At 44.4% G+C, this 20545-nt stretch overlaps 1 protein-coding gene across 1 annotated transcript; it reads right to left on the bottom strand.

Moving 5' to 3' along the window:
• Nucleotides 1-152: 152 nt before the first annotated feature.
• On the bottom strand, nucleotides 153-15131 carry LOC139609944 (protein NLRC3-like). The gene is made up of 4 exons (XM_071465014.1): nucleotides 13633-15131; nucleotides 11501-11674; nucleotides 5492-5631; nucleotides 153-241 (listed from the first exon to the last, which is right to left on the bottom strand). Exons 1-4 carry the CDS (start codon nucleotides 14637-14639, stop codon nucleotides 153-155), a joined length of 1410 nt encoding a protein of 469 aa, XP_071321115.1. The 5' UTR covers nucleotides 14640-15131.
• Between the last annotated feature and the right edge of the window lie 5414 nt (nucleotides 15132-20545).

Raw genomic sequence — 20545 nt, 5'->3', positions numbered from 1 at the left:
AACATTTATGTCCAGAGGGAAGAATGAAAAGTTCTAAGACATTAGGTTTTACAGTGACTTTGTCAAAAACAGCTTGAAGTGTACCTCTTGGTCTTTTATTTTGAAAGCACGTCTATAGACCTTTGGAAACATCCCTTGCAGCTTTATTGCAACTACAGTTGCGTGTCAATACTGCAACCGAGCTGGTGGCAGTAGTACACCTGAAGGATGTCAGTGGCCTGGAGAAGGGTCCGGCTGCAGCCTGCAGACCAGGGGGCGTGGGCATGATCAGGGCATGATGTGACAATCCAGTTACACCCCCCCAAACCATGACTTAGCGATCCAGTTACACACCCAAACCCACAGTAGGCCAATAGCAGTCATAATGCTCCCGCTCACGGAACACCCCCTCATACAAACATGGGGTGGCTGCAGCTGAGGAGAAAAAGCCTGAAGGTCGGTGGTTCGATCCCCGGCTCCCCCGGTCCTCATCTCAAATTGGGAGCGTAGGTCTTTTACTTTCATTGATCTGATATATCATAGTTATTGTTATTATAATACTAATAATATACTTATAGTACACATTTTTGTGTATGTGGACCACTGATCATAAAAAAAAATCACATGAACTGATTAGTTTATTTTCAGCCTTCAGTTATATTTAATGTACAAACCAGGCAGAAGATGGTGGGAACTTACATTATATACACACTCCTGACTCTCCCAGCTGGTCTGAGAGCATCTGGGAATGTAGGAGGAGCTTATCTGGGCTGCTCTGGTTGCCCTTTTCCCACCATGAATCTAATCAGGCTGAGTGACTAGAAAAAGGAAGGATGGTTCTTATTATCCATCTTAATTATGACTATATAAACAATTTCCTTCATTGATCCAGGTTAACTTCTCATCAAATAGTACACCTAGAAATCTAATTATTCTGACTCTCTATAATTTCAGTGATACTGTTTTATGACGCCTGGCAAAACATATCACTTGTGTCTTTGCCACAGATACTGTTACTTGAAGCCCCACTCATTTGCCCACTGTTCCACATCCCAACTGTGTTCTATGTTTTAATATGAATGTATCATTCACAACTCTCTATCTTGGGAATATGCCAGATGGGTTGAGTAAAGCTGATTTGTACCTACTTAGGGTCTTGCTGGCTGCAAGTAAAAAGGCCATCACAAAATGTTGGCTCCAGAAAAATGCCCCCACTACCGATTCTTTTGTTAATATTGTAAAACAACTACATGTATTAGAGCAAATGATTTACTCAGTCAGACTCCAAAAAGATCTAGGGGAAAAACGATGGCAGAAATGGCAAGCCTATTTGGCTAATGAGTGAGACTGTATGCATGTCCTGGGTATGATACTTTGTCTTTTGGATTTGTTGATCACCCGCGGACCTTGGATATGGGTAATTGTTCAATGTTTGATATTTGTCCTTTTGTTTTTACCTTCCTGTACTAAAACATGAAAATGATCTATAAATAAAGAGTTTAAAAAAAAAGTATCATTAATCATGATGTTAAATAATATCAGACTACAAACACTTCCCTGCAGGGTTCCATTTTCAACCTGATATACTCTTGAGTATTCTGTTCCCACCCTTATTTCTATTGTTCTCTCACGGAGGAAGTCCAGCACCCAGTTGTACAACCTGCCACCCACCCCTAATCTACTCAGTTCACTTAGTAAACCTTCCTTCCACAACATATCATAGGCTCTTTCTAATACAGCAACTACTATCTCCTTATTTGTTTGGGCTTTTCTCATTTCTGACTCCGAGCGTAGCACAGAGTCCATGGTGTTTCTCTCTTTCTGAAACCCACTTTGGAAGGGAGAGAACAAGTCTTTACTTTCTAGAAAGTACAGTAGCCTCCCTTACCATCCGTTCCATAGTGTTTCCCAACTGTGTTGTAAGAGCTATTGGTCTATAGTTTGAGGGATCTGATGAGTCTTTGCCAGGTTTTACAATGGGTACAATGACTGACTGTTTCCATGCAACTGGAATTTTCCCAATGTCCCACAGTGTATTGAACAATTGTAATACAACCATCAGTGCACTGTCGTCCATATGATCCAGAATGCTGTGACAAATGCCATCTTTCCCTGGTGGTGACTGCCGTGTTGGAGATGGCCCTTTTCAATTCAAAGCAACTAAAAGGAAAGTCTAAACTATCTCCTGTTGCAGGTTTCCTAATATTAATACCTGTGTTTAGTGCCAGAATGTGATCTCTACACTGTCTAGCATTTTCTGATTTTAACTAAAGTCTCTGCCAAAATCTCTGCCTTTTCTATGTTGCTGATTTCTGTTTTGTTGCTTATTGTTAACACCGGTATTAAAGAATTCCTCCTAATGCCACTCATTGTCCTGACCATACCTCCCACCTCAGATACCTGTGTCTCTCTCCCTATTGTGTCACAGTATCACCCCCAGTGTGCACGCTTGGTTGCTCTTATAATTTTCCTAACTGCTGCTTGAGATCTTCTGGATTAATGTGACTAGTGAGTGATGTTTTTTCAACTGCCTAAATGCTGTTTCTCATTTTCACTGCTTGCCTACAATGTTCATTCCACCATGGAACATTCTTCTCACCTCTGCTTCCTGTGCTCTTTGGTATGGTTTCCTTTGCTGCTGCATAATCCTGCCACTGACTTTCCGTTAAACTCGTCCCCATCTGAGATGTGTTCTCTGAGTAAAGTGTAAGGTCAATTGCACTCTCTTTATTTTGAAATCTAGTCCCTCTGCAATCATTGACATATTCTAATCTTTTTCCTCCATATTTCTCTTCTAATGACCTTTGACCCAATATGGTATGTGACGTAGCAGTCCTCCACTAGCCACTTGTCCGATTGCTACATCACGCTCCAATCTTGCCATGCCCCCTGGTCTGCAGGCTGCAGCCGGACCCTATTGGAGGGACTCTGCTGCCGGTCTCTCTACTGTGTTTTTAATTCACAGTGAAAAATGAGGAACATTTCCAGGGGGGGAGGGCAAAGACACATAGATGATGTTTATTCTGATATTATATCATATTATTGTTTACTGAGTTAAGTTAGTCAATACCTAGGAGTTAAACTCACACCTATTACCTATTACCACCTATTATGCGTACTCAGTGTGGTTTGTTATCATGTACCAGGCTGTTAGAGCATTGGCTAAGCATTGGCTAAGTGTACCACTGTGATGACTTCTTGGCAGAGCATAACACCTTTAATGACTTCTTGGTAGAGAACACCAACGATGGCTTGTTGGCTGAGCATGCCAACATGATGATTGATGATACCAGCTACCAGCTACTCATTAGAGCGCTAGTGGAGCAATGTTAAGGCATTGGTGGAGCAACCTTAGGGCAATAGTTGGGCTTACAGATGTAATTAGACATGATAAATGTATTCCCAAGTGCATTGCGGTTCTTTTTAAAAAGGTGCAGTGAAGCCCCTTCAAAGATAAGGGAGTCAGCTGATGGCAGCTAAGGGGGTTCAAACTAAGGTTACATGACACCAACAGAATGAACATGCAAGATGATTGAAGATGTAGCAGGACACCATTAGTAACTGTCACAAAAGGTAAAGAGCTGCCAAGAAGGCTGATTGTGACTCCATTATTTCCAAGGCACCTGGAACATCTTTTTTGAGAAGGCAGGCAAAGTTGCCTTTTTGGAGGCAAAGTGGGCAGGATTTTTTATGGGATAAAAGGATGTGAAGAACAGTTTGGACATCAGTCTGGTCCAGGACAGGCTCGGGTCTATGACTTGTCACAAAGAATAAACTCTACAGCATCAAACCCTGAAGGTCTTCAGTGCCTTTTTGAACATCTTTTTGACTCCTTTAAGTACTTTCAAGAGACTTTTGTTACATGTTGGAGTAGAAGTCCAGAGTCATATCTGGCCCAGACCCTGATCTTCATTTTACACAGCAAGAGCTTCACAACAAACACACAACAACAACACATACAGTCATTTAGGAATAAACTGGGAACTTTATGGAATAAAAGAGAAGTAAAATGTCTAAACAATGACAGATTAAAGACCAGGAATCAAACAGGAAGTCAAGATAAAAACATTATTGACCATGAAGGAGGATTTAAAGTCCAGTTAATGAATGATCCATTGAATCAGTGACACTTGTTGACTCAGCATTATAATGGAGAAATGAACATTTTTCAAGCCTGTCTGAAAACAACACTCACATGTCCATATACACAGTGAAAGAGTTGTTGGTCTGTGTGATTGTTCCTCCTCAACACAACTTGAATGACGAGATGGAGGATAAAAACAACATGTTCCTCCTGTACAATAATATCTGGTAAAGTTCAGCTGAAGAACATGAGGCTTCAACATCTGAGTCAAACTAATCTTCAGAGTTCAAGTCATTTTACTGTGAAATTCCCTCTTTGTGAAGCTCAACAAGGAAACTGTTCAGAGCTGAACTTGATGAGCTTTAAGTCCAGAGACACTGATGATGCTCTGTCAGATCCAGAGGAACACACAGGGATGATGGTGGACTGGACTCTGTGTGTGACAGTGGAGCTGTTCTCAGATCAGTTCAGACTGCAGCACTGAGAGTCATCTCCACTTCTTCTGATTCCTCTGTCAGTCACTGCTGGATCAAGCTCTCCTCTCCACTCTCACCTCCAGCTGTGTAGAGAAGAAGAAAGCAGAGGAGATGAATCAGTGTTTACAGAGACTCACTTCATCAGTCAGTGATGCAGCAGGGACTTCAGTCCTGTTCAGACCAGATGTGCAGCAGCTGCTTCCTCTCAGCTCTCATGTTAACGTGTTGGAGTGAACACACTGAGCTGGAAGCTCACAGACCTGCAGAGACGTTCAGCATCAAGTCTGTTCACTCTGCACATTTCACTCAGTCCACAGTGGAAACAAAGTGCTGAGTCAGCAACAGGTCAGTGATGGATTCACTCCTGTTACCTGTCAGCTGATGTCACTTTAAACACAGAGTCTCTGTGTGTTGATCAACATGTGAGCTGCTTCTGAAACATCACCTGACTGAACATGGAGGCTGTCACTAAGAGCCAGGGACTGTCAGGCTCCATCACACTGATCTCAGAGCTGTGACACAGATGAAACTGATCAGCTGTTTAGTGTTGAAACCAGAGAACAAACAGTCTCAGATCCGATTGGACAGTTTGATGAATGAGGACACTGTCTCTGTCCATCTGTGAGGCTGTCAGCTGGAATCAGCTTTATTTCCTGTACACATCAACACAACAACAGTTGTCTTCACATCAACTCACACACATGATCACAACAAGCTTCTGGCTGCTCTGATTGGCTGACTGTTGTCTCTCTCTCTGTCTTTCTGTCCAATCCTGAAGCCTGTCCCCGTTCTCCTCTCACAGCTTCACTGAGGAAAGCAGCCACTGAGGAGGTTGGAGGTTCACAGGAAACACTGGATCTTTGCTCTGATACTAACTGTGTTTAGTACAATACTGCTGAGAGCAGCATGGACTGACTCCGCCCCTCTACTGACCTCAGAGTCTCCAGTCTACAGTCTGGACTCTCCACGAGACCACGGAGATCCTTCAGGTCTGAATCCTGCAGGTTGTTGTCTCTCAGATCCAGTTCTCTCAGATGGGAGGGGTTGGACTTCAGAGCTGAGCCCAGAGAAGAACAGCTGATCTCTGACAAACTGCAGTGCCATAATCTGAATAAAGAATCAAAGACATGAGTTTAGGAGACAAAGTTCCTGCTTGAAACCACAAAGAGTCAAACAGACAAAGTAAAAACAGCTCTCATTAATATTCATGACAACATGCTGCTGCTTCAACTGGAAACATGAGACAACAACTATTTACAATGTCATTCATTCATTCACAGTCAATGGATTCAACTTGTGTGTGAAGCTTCATTACCTGTGGATTCAAGATATAAGATCTACAACAGTGAACTGACCTCAGAGTCTCCAGTCTACAGTCTGGACTCTGCAGAAAACCACACAGACCCTTCACTCCTGGATCCTGCAGGTCCTGGTTCCAGCTCAGGTCCAGTTCTCTCAGATGGGAGGGGTTGGACTTCAGAGCTGAGACCAGAGAAGAACATCTGATCTCTGACAACCTGCAGCCCATCAATCTGAATAAAGAATCAAAGATGTAGATCAATGATTGATAATCAATCAGATTTGTCCTGATCAATGATCTTTTTCTAAAATGAGTAGAGTGACTTTGTCCTTCTGTTATTGTGGATCTTCATCATGTCAGTACAACACAACATTGTCAACACAACAGTTGTGTGTGTTGTGTTACAGATGAAAACACACACACACAGTTTGATCAAACAGACATTAGTCCTGACACTTCACTGAAATCTACTGAAAAAAAGAAGATTCTTTCTTCACTTTCTTTGGACAAATATTAGTTGTGAGGATCTTGTGTATGTTGTTGTGATAAAAATGAATTGACTTGAACAACTAACACTGGACATTTTCTCCAGTGGATTTAGAAAACATGAGTCCTCTGACTGAGAGAAATACGAGTGTGTGAGCTGTGAAGGTTGAACTGAAGTGAACAGACATTATTCATGACAAGTGAGTGAAATGAGCTGAAACTGAAGAATCATTCTCAGTCTGAGAGAAGAACAACTTGAAACATGAGACAACAACTATTTACAATGTCATTCATTCATTCACAGTCAATGGATTCAACTTGTGTGTGAAGCTTCATTAGCTGTGGATTCAAGATATAAGATCTACAACAGTGAACTGACCCCAGAGTCTCCAGTCTACAGTCTGGACTCTGCAGAAAACCACACAGACCCTTCACTCCTGGATCCTGCAGGTCCTGGTTCCAGCTCAGGTCCAGTTCTCTCAGATGGGAGGGGTTGGACTTCAGAGCTGAGACCAGAGAAGAACAGCTGATCTCTGACAACCTGCAGCTGATCAATCTGAATAAAGAATCAAAGATGTGAGTTTAGGAGACAAAGTTCCTGGTTGAAACCACAAAGAGTCAAACAGACAAAGTAAAAACAGCTCTCATTAATATTCATGACAACATGCTGCTGCTTCAATAAAGACGTAGTGACTCCACCTCTTCAACTCTGCCAGCTCCACCTGTGGCTCCATCTATACAAACTCATGTTGTGCAGATTCCACTAAAGATCCTCAAGTTTTCAAAGACAACAAACATGTCAGGCTGAAGTTTGGAGACATGAGAACAAATGTATAGAAATATATATTAAATTCACTAGTTGATGGAATGGCAGAGACACAGACACCTGGTGACTGAGCTCAAATATTTAACACAGTCAAACCTACAGGATTTAAAGTGATGAAACAACCTGTTGCTATGACAACTTGGCTTTGAATATTGGAGTCAGTACAAACATCAGAATCAGAATCAGAATCAGAATCAGTTTTATTGCCAAGTATGTTTTCACATACGAGGAATTTTTTCTGGTGATTGGTGCAATTGAGGATCAGGGGGATCAGCAACAGTGGGGCTCTCTAGCCTTGTTGATGAGGCTAATAGCAGATGGGAAGAAGCTATTTTTGTGGCGAGAGGTTTTGGTCCTGAAGGACCGCAGCCTCCTGCCAGAGGGGAGTGACTTAAAGAGTTTGTGTCCAGGGTGGGAGGAGTCAGCTACAATCTTCCTTGCACGCCTCAAAGTCCTTGAGGCGTACAGGTCCTGGAGGGATGGAAGATTGCAGCCAATCACCTTCTCAGCAGAGTGGATGATATGCTGCAGTCTGTTATTGTCCCTCTCCGTGGCAGCAGCGTACCAGATGGTGATGGAGGAGGTGAGGATGGACTCAATGATGGAGGTGTAGAAGTTCACCATCATAGTCCTTGGCAGGTTGAACTTCTTCAGCTGCCTCAGGAAATACATCCTCTGCTGAGCTTTTTTGATGAGGGAGCTGATGTTCAGCTCCCATTTGAGATCCTCTGTGATGGTGGTTCCCAAGAAGCGGAAATGCTCCACGGTAGCCACGGGGGAGTCGCACAGGGAGATGGGGGTGGGTGGGGCTGGGCTCTTCCTGAAGTCCACTATCATTTCCACTGTCTTCGGAGCGTTTAGCTCTAGGTTGTTCTGCCTGCACCAGGTCACCAGACGGTCAGTCTCCCACCTGTAGGCAGACTCATCGCCATCAGAGATGAGTCCAATGAGAGTGGTGTCGTCTGCAAACTTCAGGAGCTTGACAGACTGATGGCTGGAGGTGCAGGTGTTGGTGTACAGGGAGAAGAGCAGAGGAGAAAGAACGCAGCCTTGCGGGGATCCAGTGCTGATGGTCTGGGAGTCAGACACATGCTTTCCTAGCTTCACGTGCTGCCTCCTGTCAGACAGGAAGTCGGTGATCCACCTGCAGGTGGAGTCAGGCACGCTCAGCTGGGAGAGCTTGTCCTGCAGCAGAGCCGGGATGATGGTGTTGAAGGCAGAGCTGAAGTCCACAAACAGGATCCTGGCAAAGGTCCCTGAGGAGTCCAGGTGCTGGAGGATGAAGTGGAGAGCCATGTTGACGGCGTCGTCTACAGACCTGTTGGCTCTGTAGGCGAACTGCAGGGGGTCCAGGAGTGGGTCAGTGATGGATTTGAGGTGGGACAGGACAAGGCGCTCAAATGATTTCATGACCACAGAGGTCAGGGCAATGGGTCTGTAGTAATTTAGACCAGTGGGCCTTGGTTTTTTGGGGACAGGGATGATGGTGGAGGATTTGAAGCAGATTGGCACGTGGCAGGTCTCCAGTGAAGTGTTGAAGATGTCCGTGAACACCGGAGACAGCTGATCAGCACAATGCTTCAGGGATGATGGAGAGACAGAGTCAGGACCGGCTGCTTTGCGGGGGTTCTGCTTCTTAAAAAGCCTGTTGACATCTCTCTCCAGGATAGAGAGAGACGTTCCTTTGGTAGGGGAGGTGGAGGGGGGTTCTGATGTGGCTCTGATGTGGAGGTTAGTGTCAGGCTTGTGCCATTGTCTTTCAAAGCGGCAGTTTTGAAAGACAATCACAGAGCCTTATAAAAGTGTTGGGACCATCAGCTATTGATTATAGATCAGTTATTGTCTGACAGATTCAATGTGTTTCTGTTGGTGTTTTGAAAAGTCATTGAAGAGAAACAGTCACTGGACTAAAAGCAGAGAAGAAGAAAACAGACTTTACCATGAAGATCCTCAGTGTGGATCAGTATAATATCAGCCTCATGTCTGCAGCTCAGTGTCAACACAACTTTCACATCACATTCATCTCAGCACAGAAAGAAAACATGGAGTCTGACCTCAGAGTCTCCAGTCTACAGTCTGGACTCTGCAGAAAACCACATAGACCCTTCACTCCTGGATCCTGCAGGTCCTGGTTCCAGCTCAGGTCCAGTTCTCTCAGATGGGAGGGGTTGGACTTCAGAGCTGAGCCCAGAGAAGAACAGCTGATCTCTGACAACCTGCAGCGCCACAATCTGAATAAAGAATCAAAGAAGTAGATCAGTGATTGATAATCAATCAGATTTGTCCTGATCAATGATCTTTGTCTAAAATGAGTAGAGTGACTTTGTCCTTCTGTTATTGTGGATCTTCATCATGTCAGCCTTCGACACGCATCATCCAAATGTCAGTGTAGTGGGTCTGAAATATCCACTTATAGTTTATTATATTAACAGACACTCCCTCTTTTTCATTTTAATATTTGAACCTTTATTTGAACCTTTGCAGAAAGCATTACCACTTTACACCAGTAGAGGCTACTCTAACACCAGTGGGTCCAAGCAAATAGTCTCTGCTCTGCTTTGCTCTGCGCATGTGCAGAGAATAAACCTGCTGAGCAGCAGTAGCATGAGCTAATAGCTCTCGTGTCATGTGTTTGGATCCACAGCCGCTCAGTGCTCGCCGCCTGAGGAGCTCATGCTGCCGGACCAGAGACCCCTAGCTCTGGTGCCGGTAACATCAGTGCAACATTCATACAGCTGTTGATGTGAACACAGGTTGATCAGCTGCTGCTGACCTCAGTTCAGTCTGTAATCAGAGGAGAATCAGAGGATTCACATCTGTTTAGTCTGTTCCCTCTCTGACACTACAGACATCAGCACAGAAACAAAACACTGAGGACGTGAACAAACAGTGAGAACTCAGTCACACTGTTCAGAACAAACATGGTGGAGCAGCTTCAATGTTCCAAAGTCACCAAACAACTGCACAATGTCACATTTACAGGAGGAGGGAAAATATTTCTCTGTGTCCACATCTTTAAAGAAGAACTTGTGTTACTGTTGAGAACTTGAGGAGGACGAGTGCTCGGCCTCAGTCTACCACCTGAGTCCTTCACCCTCACCAACAAATCAAATCCATCTTGTCTCCTTCTGCCTCCAGTGAGTTCACCTCTGAGCTCTGACTCTCAGTGGCTGCTGGGAGACACCTCAGCACCTGCTGATGTCTCCAGGTGTGTGGGCCTGGAGACAGGCTTGTTTTAGCCCCTGATAGAAGGAGCCACATGAAGCTCCACCTGAACATAGAGGACATGTTGGCTCCTCAGCTGTTTATTCACTATGATGTTGGGGAGGTGGGAGCTGCTCATAAATTGCTCCCAGCATCAATCTAATCCTTCCTGCCTCCATGTCCCAGCTGAGTTTCCTCTTGTCTCCACTTTCCCGCCTCAGCCACTGGCCCTGCTTTGATCTGGTTTGTGTTGCAGTCTGAAGGTCTGTGGCTTCCCATGATGCTGCAGTGCTGACATCAACACACAACAACAGCTGCAATATGTGTTGGTTGCAGAGAGCTGCAGCTTTGCTGGTGTTCAGATCAGCAGCAGCAGCAGAAGATCTGTGAGACTGTTGCAGTTTGATTCTCATCAACTTTCTGATTTTAACATCAAACTCTGTCAATTCTCTGCTGCTCTGAATCACAAACACTGTGACTGCTCTCCTCCAGGGGCCGAGTGGGACCCTTCATTTTACCTGGAGATCACCAGTCCCAGCTGTTAATAACACACAAAGACAATTGAATCTCTCTGTGATTGTGGAACATTTCTCTGCTTCCTCCTCCAGTATTTGTTCTTTTTCATTCTTCTCTGCTCCACCTTTCTCCTTCTCTTTCTGCTGCTGCTTCAAACCAATGTGAACAGTGAACACACACGTTCCCTGATAACACCAACACGTCTGATGACTCTGTACCAGCCCCCTTCACAGCTCTTATTGGTCAGCAGCCGACCAATCACAGTTCATTTACCCCCCTACTGCAAATATAGAGTTGGTAGCGTGTGACGTGCTGGGAGAGACAAGAGGCTGCGAGGCTCAGTTCAGGCTGCAGGATGGTGCAGCGAGGTAGACCACTTTTATATAACACAATATTATTAGTCTACACAATAATCAGTCCGGCTTCGGCCCCCAAACGGCCCCTGGGGATTCTCCTGACCCTCCCCATCATCACTCTGCTCCTGGTCTCATCTTCCTTCTTTCTCTTCACTGGCTGATTTTTTAAATTCTCACACAGAAATCCTGAAAATGAACCAACCAATGAAAAACTGGAACTTCACAGATTTGAACTGAATATAAAACTACAACAGCTCCAGTCAGTGAACTGACCTCAGAGTCTCCAGTCTACAGTTTGGACTCTCCAGTCCAGCACACAGCTGCTTCACTGCTGAATCCTCCAGGTAGTTGTGGCTCAGGTCCAGGTGTCTCAGATGGGAGGGGTTGGACTTCAGAGCTGAGGACACGACTTCACAGTGAGTCTCTGAGAGTCCACAATAACCAAGTCTGTGATGAGAGAAAATATAAAATGTGTTAGAATAAAATCAGACAGTTTGTAATAAAAGTCACTGAAGTTAAAATGCATCTGATGAGAAAAGATGATGATGTGATGAACATCTGCTCTTCACATCTGTGGCTCAGCTCATCTTATCTGATTGTGTTTGACATGAAACAGTAATTCTCATCACTCTCTCTCAGACCTGCAGAGTTTCATGGGAATCTTTGTTGTGCAGATGAAGGAGGGAAAATGATGTTACTGTAGTGTGGTGCTGCATTTTACACCCTTGAATGCAGTTCAAGGCTTGACTCCTCTCCTCAGCCAATTCCCTAATCAGGGCCAAATAAAAGGCAGCTGGGAGCCATGCTCAGCCTTTGCCTCATTCTCTCCCTGGTCAGTGGTGTGATTGCTGTTTGCCAACAGGTATGTGACCTTAGTCATATATGACTATCAGTTTTTATCAGTGCATTTACTTTATGGTTTTTGTTTTAGCAGTTTGAACAGTGTGCTTCAGGAGCCTGCCATTCCTAAGTCCTGTGAATAGAATTCCTGCTAGAGGTGGTGAGTAGGATGAGCTACGAAATCCACAGTTGCAGCATGGTGAATGAGGAAACTATGTAACTTGTGTTGTCTTTTTGTAGGTTCACCTGCTGCTGTTCTGCTTGTATTTACTTTTTGTTTTCATATTCATCTCAGTCAACAGTTCAATCTAATCTCTGTTTGCTGCCTGGTTTTCACAGAAGGTCCTCACAGAAACATGACACTGAGCTCTGGTGTGTAGAAGAAGACTGAATCCTCCCATTCTGCTCTGATAGATTCACACCTGTGTTCTTGGCTGAAGCTGAACATTTCCTGATACGACTCTCCTCTACAGCAACAAGAGAGAAAACACCTGGGACTTTCTGTCTCATTCAACACAATCTATGGAAAGACTTTAAAGCTCCACCATGACACTTGAAAAAACACAAGTTCACTCTTCAACATGAAAAGTTCAAGAATCAATAAAGCTCAGCCTTGATCAGGTCAATACACTCACGGGTTTACATCTCCACTCTTGGCGTCCCCTAACATCCTCCATGCTCGTTATGACTTCAGTCATCTCTGGACAATTATTCAGGTCTTATACAAACTTTACTAAACACCTGCTAGAACCTGCTCATTACAGCTTCACTGCATTCACTGTTCACTGCCAAACACTGATGACTGTTGTCATAGAAACCTCATGAGTCCTGAATACAGACCTCCACAGATTCATCACTGCTCTCCTGTAACACTGTCACAATGGACAGTTCCAACAAAGATGAACCAGAGACATCTTCTTTTTTCATTCACACATTCTTTATCCTCAGAAAAACCTGCTGCCTACATTACCCACAATGCATCTCAACCACCAACCCTCAGCTGTTAGATTAAGGTGTGTTATGCAGCAGAGATGAGGGGGGTCTACAGAGGTCTGGTGTCTTACTCAGACTCCACCCACATTGACTCAGATGACATCACCTGAGGACATTTATCAGACTGCACAGCTGGAGACACTAAAGGTTTAATACTACTGTTTTCTCATATGCAGGTGTCCTCCCCAACACCTGGAAACACCTGGAAACACACTCTGAGGTGTAAGATCAGTGGAGCTGCTTTAATTAGTTTGATCAGGTTTGAATTAAACCAAAAAGACTCAAAACAACACAGAACATTAACAAATCAATGAAGCATCCAACAATTATTACAAATAAAACAAACAAGTGTTTTTATGAACTTAACAGCAACAATCACAACCAACTGAAACATCTACATTTTGGTGCTCACAGCATTTACAACACCTCCAGAAAAAACACAACTGACCTTTGATTGTTTCAAAGTAAAACCAAGAATAATGAGAATAAATGAAATCTGTGTTTATCTGAATTGACTCAACTACTGATCTAATCTACTGATTGATAATTATATTGATCATGTCTGGACTCACCGAGCCTTCCTGCAGTTCCTCACAGCTGGGATCAGTCTCCATCGTCCCTCCACTGATGTGTTGTACTTGTCCAGGTCCAACTCATCAAAAACCTCCTCTGACATCTGCAGCATGTAGGCCAGAGCTGAGCAGTGGATCTCAGAGTGTCTCTGCTCTGATCTGGTCTCTGAATTCAGGAACTCTTGGATCTCCTGATGAACTGAGTGGTCCTTCATCTCCATCAGACAGTGGAAGATGTTGATGCTTCTGTCAGGAGAGATTTCATCACTGTTCATCTTCTTCAGGTTGTTGATGGCTCTCTGGATGGTTCCTGGACTGTTCTCTGTCTGACCCAACAGACCTCCTAAGAGTCTCTGGTTGGACTCCAGAGAGAGGCCATGAAGGAAGCGAACAAACAGGTCCAGGTGACCATTTTTACTTCTGAGGGATTTCTCCATGGCTGCCCTCAGGAACTCATCCAGGAATAAGTCACTGTCATCATCATCGTAGGAAAACGAATCATCGTCATCACCGTACCTGTAATTCCAGGTTTTTCCCAGGAAGTTCTCCAGGACCTCTTTGTTCCTGTTGGTGTAACAGTGGAACATGTAGACTGCAGCAAGAAACTCCTGAATGCTCAGATGAACAAAGCAGTAGACTGTTTTCTGGAAGATCACACTCTCTCTTTTGAAGATCTCAGTACAGAGTCCTGAGTACACCGAGGCCTCTGTGACATCCAGACCACACTGCTCCAGGTCTTCTTGGTAGAACATGATGTTTCCTTTCTCCAGATGTTCAAACGCCAGCCTCCCCAGCTTCAGAAGAACTTCCCTGTCAGCCTCCATCAGCTCCTGTGGACTCGTCTCATGTCCCTCATCATACTTGAGTTTCTTCCTCTTTGTCTGAACCAGCAGGAAGTGTGAGAACAGGTCAGTCAGGGTCTGGGGCAGCTCTCCTCTCTGCTCTGTAGTCAACATGTGCTCCAGAACTGTAGCAGTGATCCAGCAGAAGACTGGGACTTGACACATGATGTGGAGGCTCCTGGACTTCTTGATGTGTGAGATGATTCTGCTGGACAGCTCTTCATCACTGGATCTCCTCCTGAAGTGCTCCTCCTTCTGGGCGTCAGTGAAGCCTCGTACCTCTGTTACCCTGTCAACACATGTAGGAGGGATCTGATTGGCTGCTGCAGGTCTGGAAGTGATCCAGACCAGAGCCGAGGGAAGCAGATTCCCCTGGATGAGGTTTGTCAACAGCAGGTTGACTGATGATGTCTGTGTGACATCAGACACAACCTCCCTGTTGGTGAAATCCAGTGAAAGTCTGCTTTCATCCAGGCCGTCCAAGATGAACACAACTTTACAGACAGCCAGCTGCTCTGCTGTGACCTTCTGTAATGTTGGATGGAAAACATGGAGCAGCCTGAGAAGACTGTACTGCTGCTCTCTGATCAGGTTCAGCTCCCTGAACGAAAGCAGAACCAGCAGACTGACATCTTGGTTCTCCAAGCCCTCTGCCCAGTCCAGACTGAACTTCTGCACTGAGAAGGTTTTTCCAATGCCAGCGACGCCGTTGGTCAGAACCACTCTGATGTGTCTCTGTTGGTCAGGTAAGGCTTTAAAGATGTCGTGGCACTTGATTGGAGCGTCATGGAGGGTCTTCATCTTGGAAGCCGTCTCCAGCTGCCTCACCTCATGTTGGGTATTAACCTCTTCACTCTGTCCCTCTGTGATGTAGAGCTCAGTGTAGATCCTGTTGAGGAGGGTTCCACTTCCTGTTCCATCAGTTCCTTCAGTCACACATTCACATCTGCTCCTCAGACTGATCTTATGTTGATCTAAAACCTCCTGCAGACCACTATCTGCTGAAAGAGAAGAGACAATGTCAGACTGAAGACAGAGAATCTGAGAATCTGCTGATTATTTTCATCAGCTACAGAAAAACTAAAGAGCAGCAAAGAAAAGCTTTTCAATGTTGTGCTTTTTAGAATCATCTGAAATGTCAGTGCTGTGTGATAGAACAACTGACACTGGAGAAAACAACAGGTCCTGGTTTCAGAAATGAAGACATCAGCAGACACATGTTCAGTCTCACTTTGTACAGTGCTGCTCTGACTGGCTGTCTGCAGTCCAGGTCTGGTTCTGGGTCTTTGTCCACACTGGGGACAGGAGGGGTCTCCTGAAGACCCAGACTGGTCCCAGTATGAGGTGAAGCACTGTCTGCAGAACCAGTGTCCACAGCTGGTAGAGACTGGATCCTTCAGGACGTCCTGACACAGAGCACAGCAGGACAGCTGCTCCTCCACAGAGATACCACTCCTCTTCCTCCCTCTGTGAAGACATGTCTTCATCACTAACATGTCACAGTCAAATATGTCTAATAACTGAATCATCTTCAGCTCAGTTTACAGTAGAAACTGTCTCTTACTGTGAGTCTGAGGGTCCAGGTTCAGGACTGAAGACTGGAGGATATTCTTTGGACTGGTCACTCTTCATAGACAGACAGCTGGATCCTGGAGACTCTGCTCTCAGTCTGTGGTTCTGACCTCTGCAAACACAAACATGTTTTTATTCACATCATATCGATCACTGATCAATTCTCTGATGACAGAGTCATTGTGGGAACTCTCAGCTGACGTCCTGCAGTGACGTCACCATCCAGCACCGCACACTGTACTGAAGGATGGAAGCAACACAGCAGCATCCAGAAACAACACTGTTGTGTCAGTCAGTCATTAAATGTGTCCAGTCTCCAGCTGTTGATGACCTGTCTCACATCAGCTCTAAAGAAGCAGAGTGATACAAAGGTAAGATGAGAGGATCAGATGTCTGTGACCCCGACACTGCCACTGCCACAAATGAAGACAAAACAACACCCTGACTAAAACTAATGGCTGCTGATGTGTCTGCTCTTCTTCTCCATATTGATTCTTTCTCTGGAGTTCAGCTTCATTTCACACAAGGAGGCCTGTGTGTTTCTACATGACTGTGACAACAGCAAACACCACATCCTGCTGCAGGCTTCATCTGACCATCACACAACTTCACTGACAAACACACAGTTTGTCAGAGTTACATCTGCACAGATATCAGTGATGGTAAAGACAGTCTTGTGTGTAATTAAAGGATCATTCTGCTGTTATTCTACATGTTTGTTCTTGACAACAAACCCCATGAAAAGAGCCAAACCAACAGTGTGTGAGTTCATCTCTCAACACTTTGTGACTTCCCTCCTCTGTCAGTGGCTCTCAGCTCTGAGCCCATTGGTTCCTTCTGAAGACTTCGGGCCTATTTTAACCATCTAGCCTCATGGAGCCAGAGCATTTAGGACGTGTCCTCATCCACTTTTGTTAGTTTAACAGTGGACAAACAGTCACAGCACCCGGTGCATGCTTCAAACAAGTTGTAATTAGTCTCTTCAGTCATCATGTATGTGTTTTGGACATAACATCTAATAAACCAATCAGAGAGCTCTCTCCCATCCCCTTTAAAAGCCAGGTGCACCTGCACCTTGGTGGATTTCTCTGATAACGGTGGATTTAGCAGGTAGTAAGACAGAGCTCTTCTCTGCAGAGGAAACTGCTGGTGTGCAGAGTGAAAGTGTGCGAGCAGACGTCTACAGCTACAGCAGGATTCCACCAAACAGGCCCGTCGGAGGGATAATATGCAATATTTTACAAGAACGCTATAAGAGATAAAAGGCTGCAATGTAAGAAAATAAGGCAGTTGTCCACATTCGTACGTCCACTGAAAGTGCCTGATTTGCCACTAACAGGTTCAGATTATTAATATATGTGTCTGACAATATTATGGACAGGGTTCCTACTGAGACAGACCTTTTTGTTAAAGGAAAGATCTTTTTTGTTGAACCTGAAACAGCCATTGCTCTATCCAAAGCCACATACCAGACTCCACTGACAAAAACAGTAAATCTACCTCACAGAACATGGGAGCTGTTGATTTACCGCTGCCTCCATCGCTCAGTTTGTTGGTGCTATTGGGCGACTTTCAGTGGTGGAATAACATATTTCAAAACCCTGCAGACAACAGAGCGAGTGCTAAAGTGCCAGAGGGCTTGCAGAGATGATACGTCCTCCCCAGGACAATGGTGCACATTGACCAGCCGGTCATCTCAGAAGGTGTCCTGCAGGCTGCTGAGACGTGCTGGTCTCATCCAGTCCTGCAAGTGGGTTCTCACATTTCATTTGACATTCTGGAATAAAAAATGCTCCCCCAGCTTTAATAGATGAGCTCTTTGATGCATCTCTGTATTTCCGGATGTAACTATGTTAACTGTCAGTGTCAGCATGTGTGGTACATGGATTATAAATGAACTCATCTTTGTTCTTCTTTTCTATCAATGTGAAATCTACTGTGGCGTCTGGAAGTATCCAAGGTGGTATTGCTGACAATGGTACTGTTGGACTGACGTTTCATTGATCTCATTTCAGTTCTGAATCTTTCTGATTCATTGTCCACCCAAAGCTTTTTGTTTCCCTCTTCTCCTTTTCCCAGCCAGGTTTAATGTGTCTGGTGTTGGATGACCTGGACTATGACCTTGTAAAGTGATCCAGTAATTCAGTGATATCTGTCATCTTCTGATTTCTAAAGGCACGTCTCCCATTTCCACCTGTAATGCTGTAGTTGGGGTTGTTTTAAATGCACCTGTGCATCATCTCAAAGCTTGATATTGTACATGATCTCATTTTTTGAGAGATGTGTTTTCTGCTGATCCATAAACCACACAACCATGATCCCAAACTGATCTAATTAATCCATTATATATGGTCCTCAAAGCAGGTCTGTCTGTCCCCATTCACCTCCAACTAAACGCCTCATTACATTTACTACTTTCTAACATTTGTCCACTAATTTCTGAAGATGTACAGTCCATGTCATTTTCTCATCAAATCATTTCCCTAAAAACTTTTCACTCTCTCCAAATCCTGAGGATATCCTTTTAGTCTCACTTCACTATCAATTATTTTCCTTGTACAGAACATTATCTTGTTAACTGAAACTTAAAAGCCCCATTTATATGACTGGTACATTACGTCTGCCCTTCTCCATCCACTCCTCTTGACTGTGGATAATGCTGGATTCAGCTTTTATTTTGGTACATCCTCTGACCAGCAGTGTCAATTAGCATATTAGCTAAATATTAAGTTTCTCCAATGTTTAGATTTGACATTCAAATTTAGATTTAATATCAACATTACATTATTTTTATGTGAATATGACAAAGTTCACAAATATTGATCTGGTTTAAAAAAACACAAGTTGACTGAATGTGGTGAAATGTTGTTATTTCAGTATGAACCACTTTACAGTCAGCGGCCCATATTACATAGAGCCTGAAATCTGTATCAACAGCTGACAAATATCTAGTTTGATGTTAAAGAGGCTCAGTCATTTCCTCCAACAGCTGCTCACTGTAGTTTGGATCAAACTAACTGTGGAGAGTGAAGCTCTGACATGTGAAGCTCATCATTCAGGCTGTAAAATGATCCTGCAAAGTGTGGTCAACTCTGTTAGATCCCAGCTCATCCAGGTTCACCAACACACTGCTCTCTTCTTCTGTGGCTGCTTCTCTGCTCCACCACGGCCCTTTAATTACTGACATCTTTACATCTCTGTCATGTTCATCAGCTGCAGCAAAAATATGCACAAGAAAAAAGTCAAACTCTTCTTTGTTGGGATCATTTCACAAGAAACCAGCTCCTCAGCAGTCACTGTTAATACACTGATATGTCAGAGGAACCAGGGGAAGTTATTTTCTGTGACACTACGGCAGCTGTCACAGGAAGTGACATCACTGCAGGAGCTCAACACACTAAACACTGTTACAGAGACAGTTTGGAGGTTCACAGGTTTGTAGCAGGTCTCTTACTGTGAGTCTGAGGGTCCAGGTTCAGGACTGAAGTTCAGAGGATGACCTCTGGACTGGTGACTCTTCACAGACAGACAGCTGGGTCCTGGAGACTCTGCTCTGTCCTCCTCTTCCTCCACATGATCACTCATCTTCAGGACTTCAGTCAGTCTGAGAGGGAAACCAGTAACACTGACTGTGAGCTCACACACACAAGAGTCAGGACAAACAAGCTGCTCAAGAGACACACACACACACACACACACACACACACACACACACACACACACACAGGTTTTCCTCTCAGTGTCTCTGTGTGGACAGAAGTTCACTGTGGCTCTTCTTCCCTCCACAGTCCACAGGGACAAACTGACTCAGAGACTTTGACAGTAAAATAATAATAATGTTGTCACCTGCCTCCTCCCCTCTGCAGGTACAAGAAGTCACATGACTGTGTGTGTGTGTGTGTGTGTGTGTGTGTGTGTGTGTGTGTGTGTGTGTGGACCTCCATTCCTGCCAGTGGCAGCATGCCAAGGGACAGTTATGGCGTCAGACACTGTATCACAGTTAAACACAAGTGGCTCTGGATCATCGACTTCTTCAGACCGCAGCACACAGGCAGGCAACAAGTGACATACAACACATTCATCTTACAGTTATTGAACTGTAACCTGGTTACTGTTCACTGTGTCAACATTGTTTCAAGAGGAAAACCGGTTTGTATCATCAGGGCGGCAGATCAGAGAAGCCTGGTTCCTCCTGGAGAGGAGACACTCCCCATCTGGATGTTATCTGGATAAGAATCTCATGTTAAAGCAGGTGTAAATGCAAATGGGATGCTTTGCAACTAGAATGAGATAAAACTGAGGTCCAGATGTTGCCTGGTTTACGTTGTGATCAGATCACATCCAGGTGTCACAGTGTGACCACATTCTTGAGAGGAAAAAAAACACTCAACAAGTTGAAAGGTCACAAAACTCTGAGTCTTCTGCTAACTGAAGGTACTGAAGCAGTGTTAATATATCCAGTATCTACAGGATCACAGTGCAGACAGAATAGAGAGATG

Source organism: Trachinotus anak, unplaced genomic scaffold (assembly GCF_046630095.1).
Source record: "Trachinotus anak isolate AG129_WGS33_773 ecotype Australia unplaced genomic scaffold, CSIRO_AGI_Tana_v1 ptg000026l, whole genome shotgun sequence".
NCBI classification, from domain to species: Eukaryota; Metazoa; Chordata; class Actinopteri; order Carangiformes; family Carangidae; genus Trachinotus; species Trachinotus anak.
This window is presented reverse-complemented; position numbering and strand designations above follow the sequence as displayed.

Excerpts from the sequence above, each read along its gene's own strand:
- LOC139609944 (XM_071465014.1), bottom strand. The coding sequence starts at position 14,639 with ATGTGTCAAGTCCCAGTCTTCTGCTGGATCACTGCTACAGTTCTGGAG. Across the intron at positions 11,675-13,632 it reads AGGAACTGCAGGAAGGCTCG|ACTTGGTTATTGTGGACTCT; the intron begins GTGAGTCCAGAC and ends CTCTCATCACAG. Across the intron at positions 242-5,491 it reads TCTCGTGGAGAGTCCAGACT|GCTGCAGCCGGACCCTTCTC; the intron begins GTAGACTGGAGA and ends CCTGGTCTGCAG.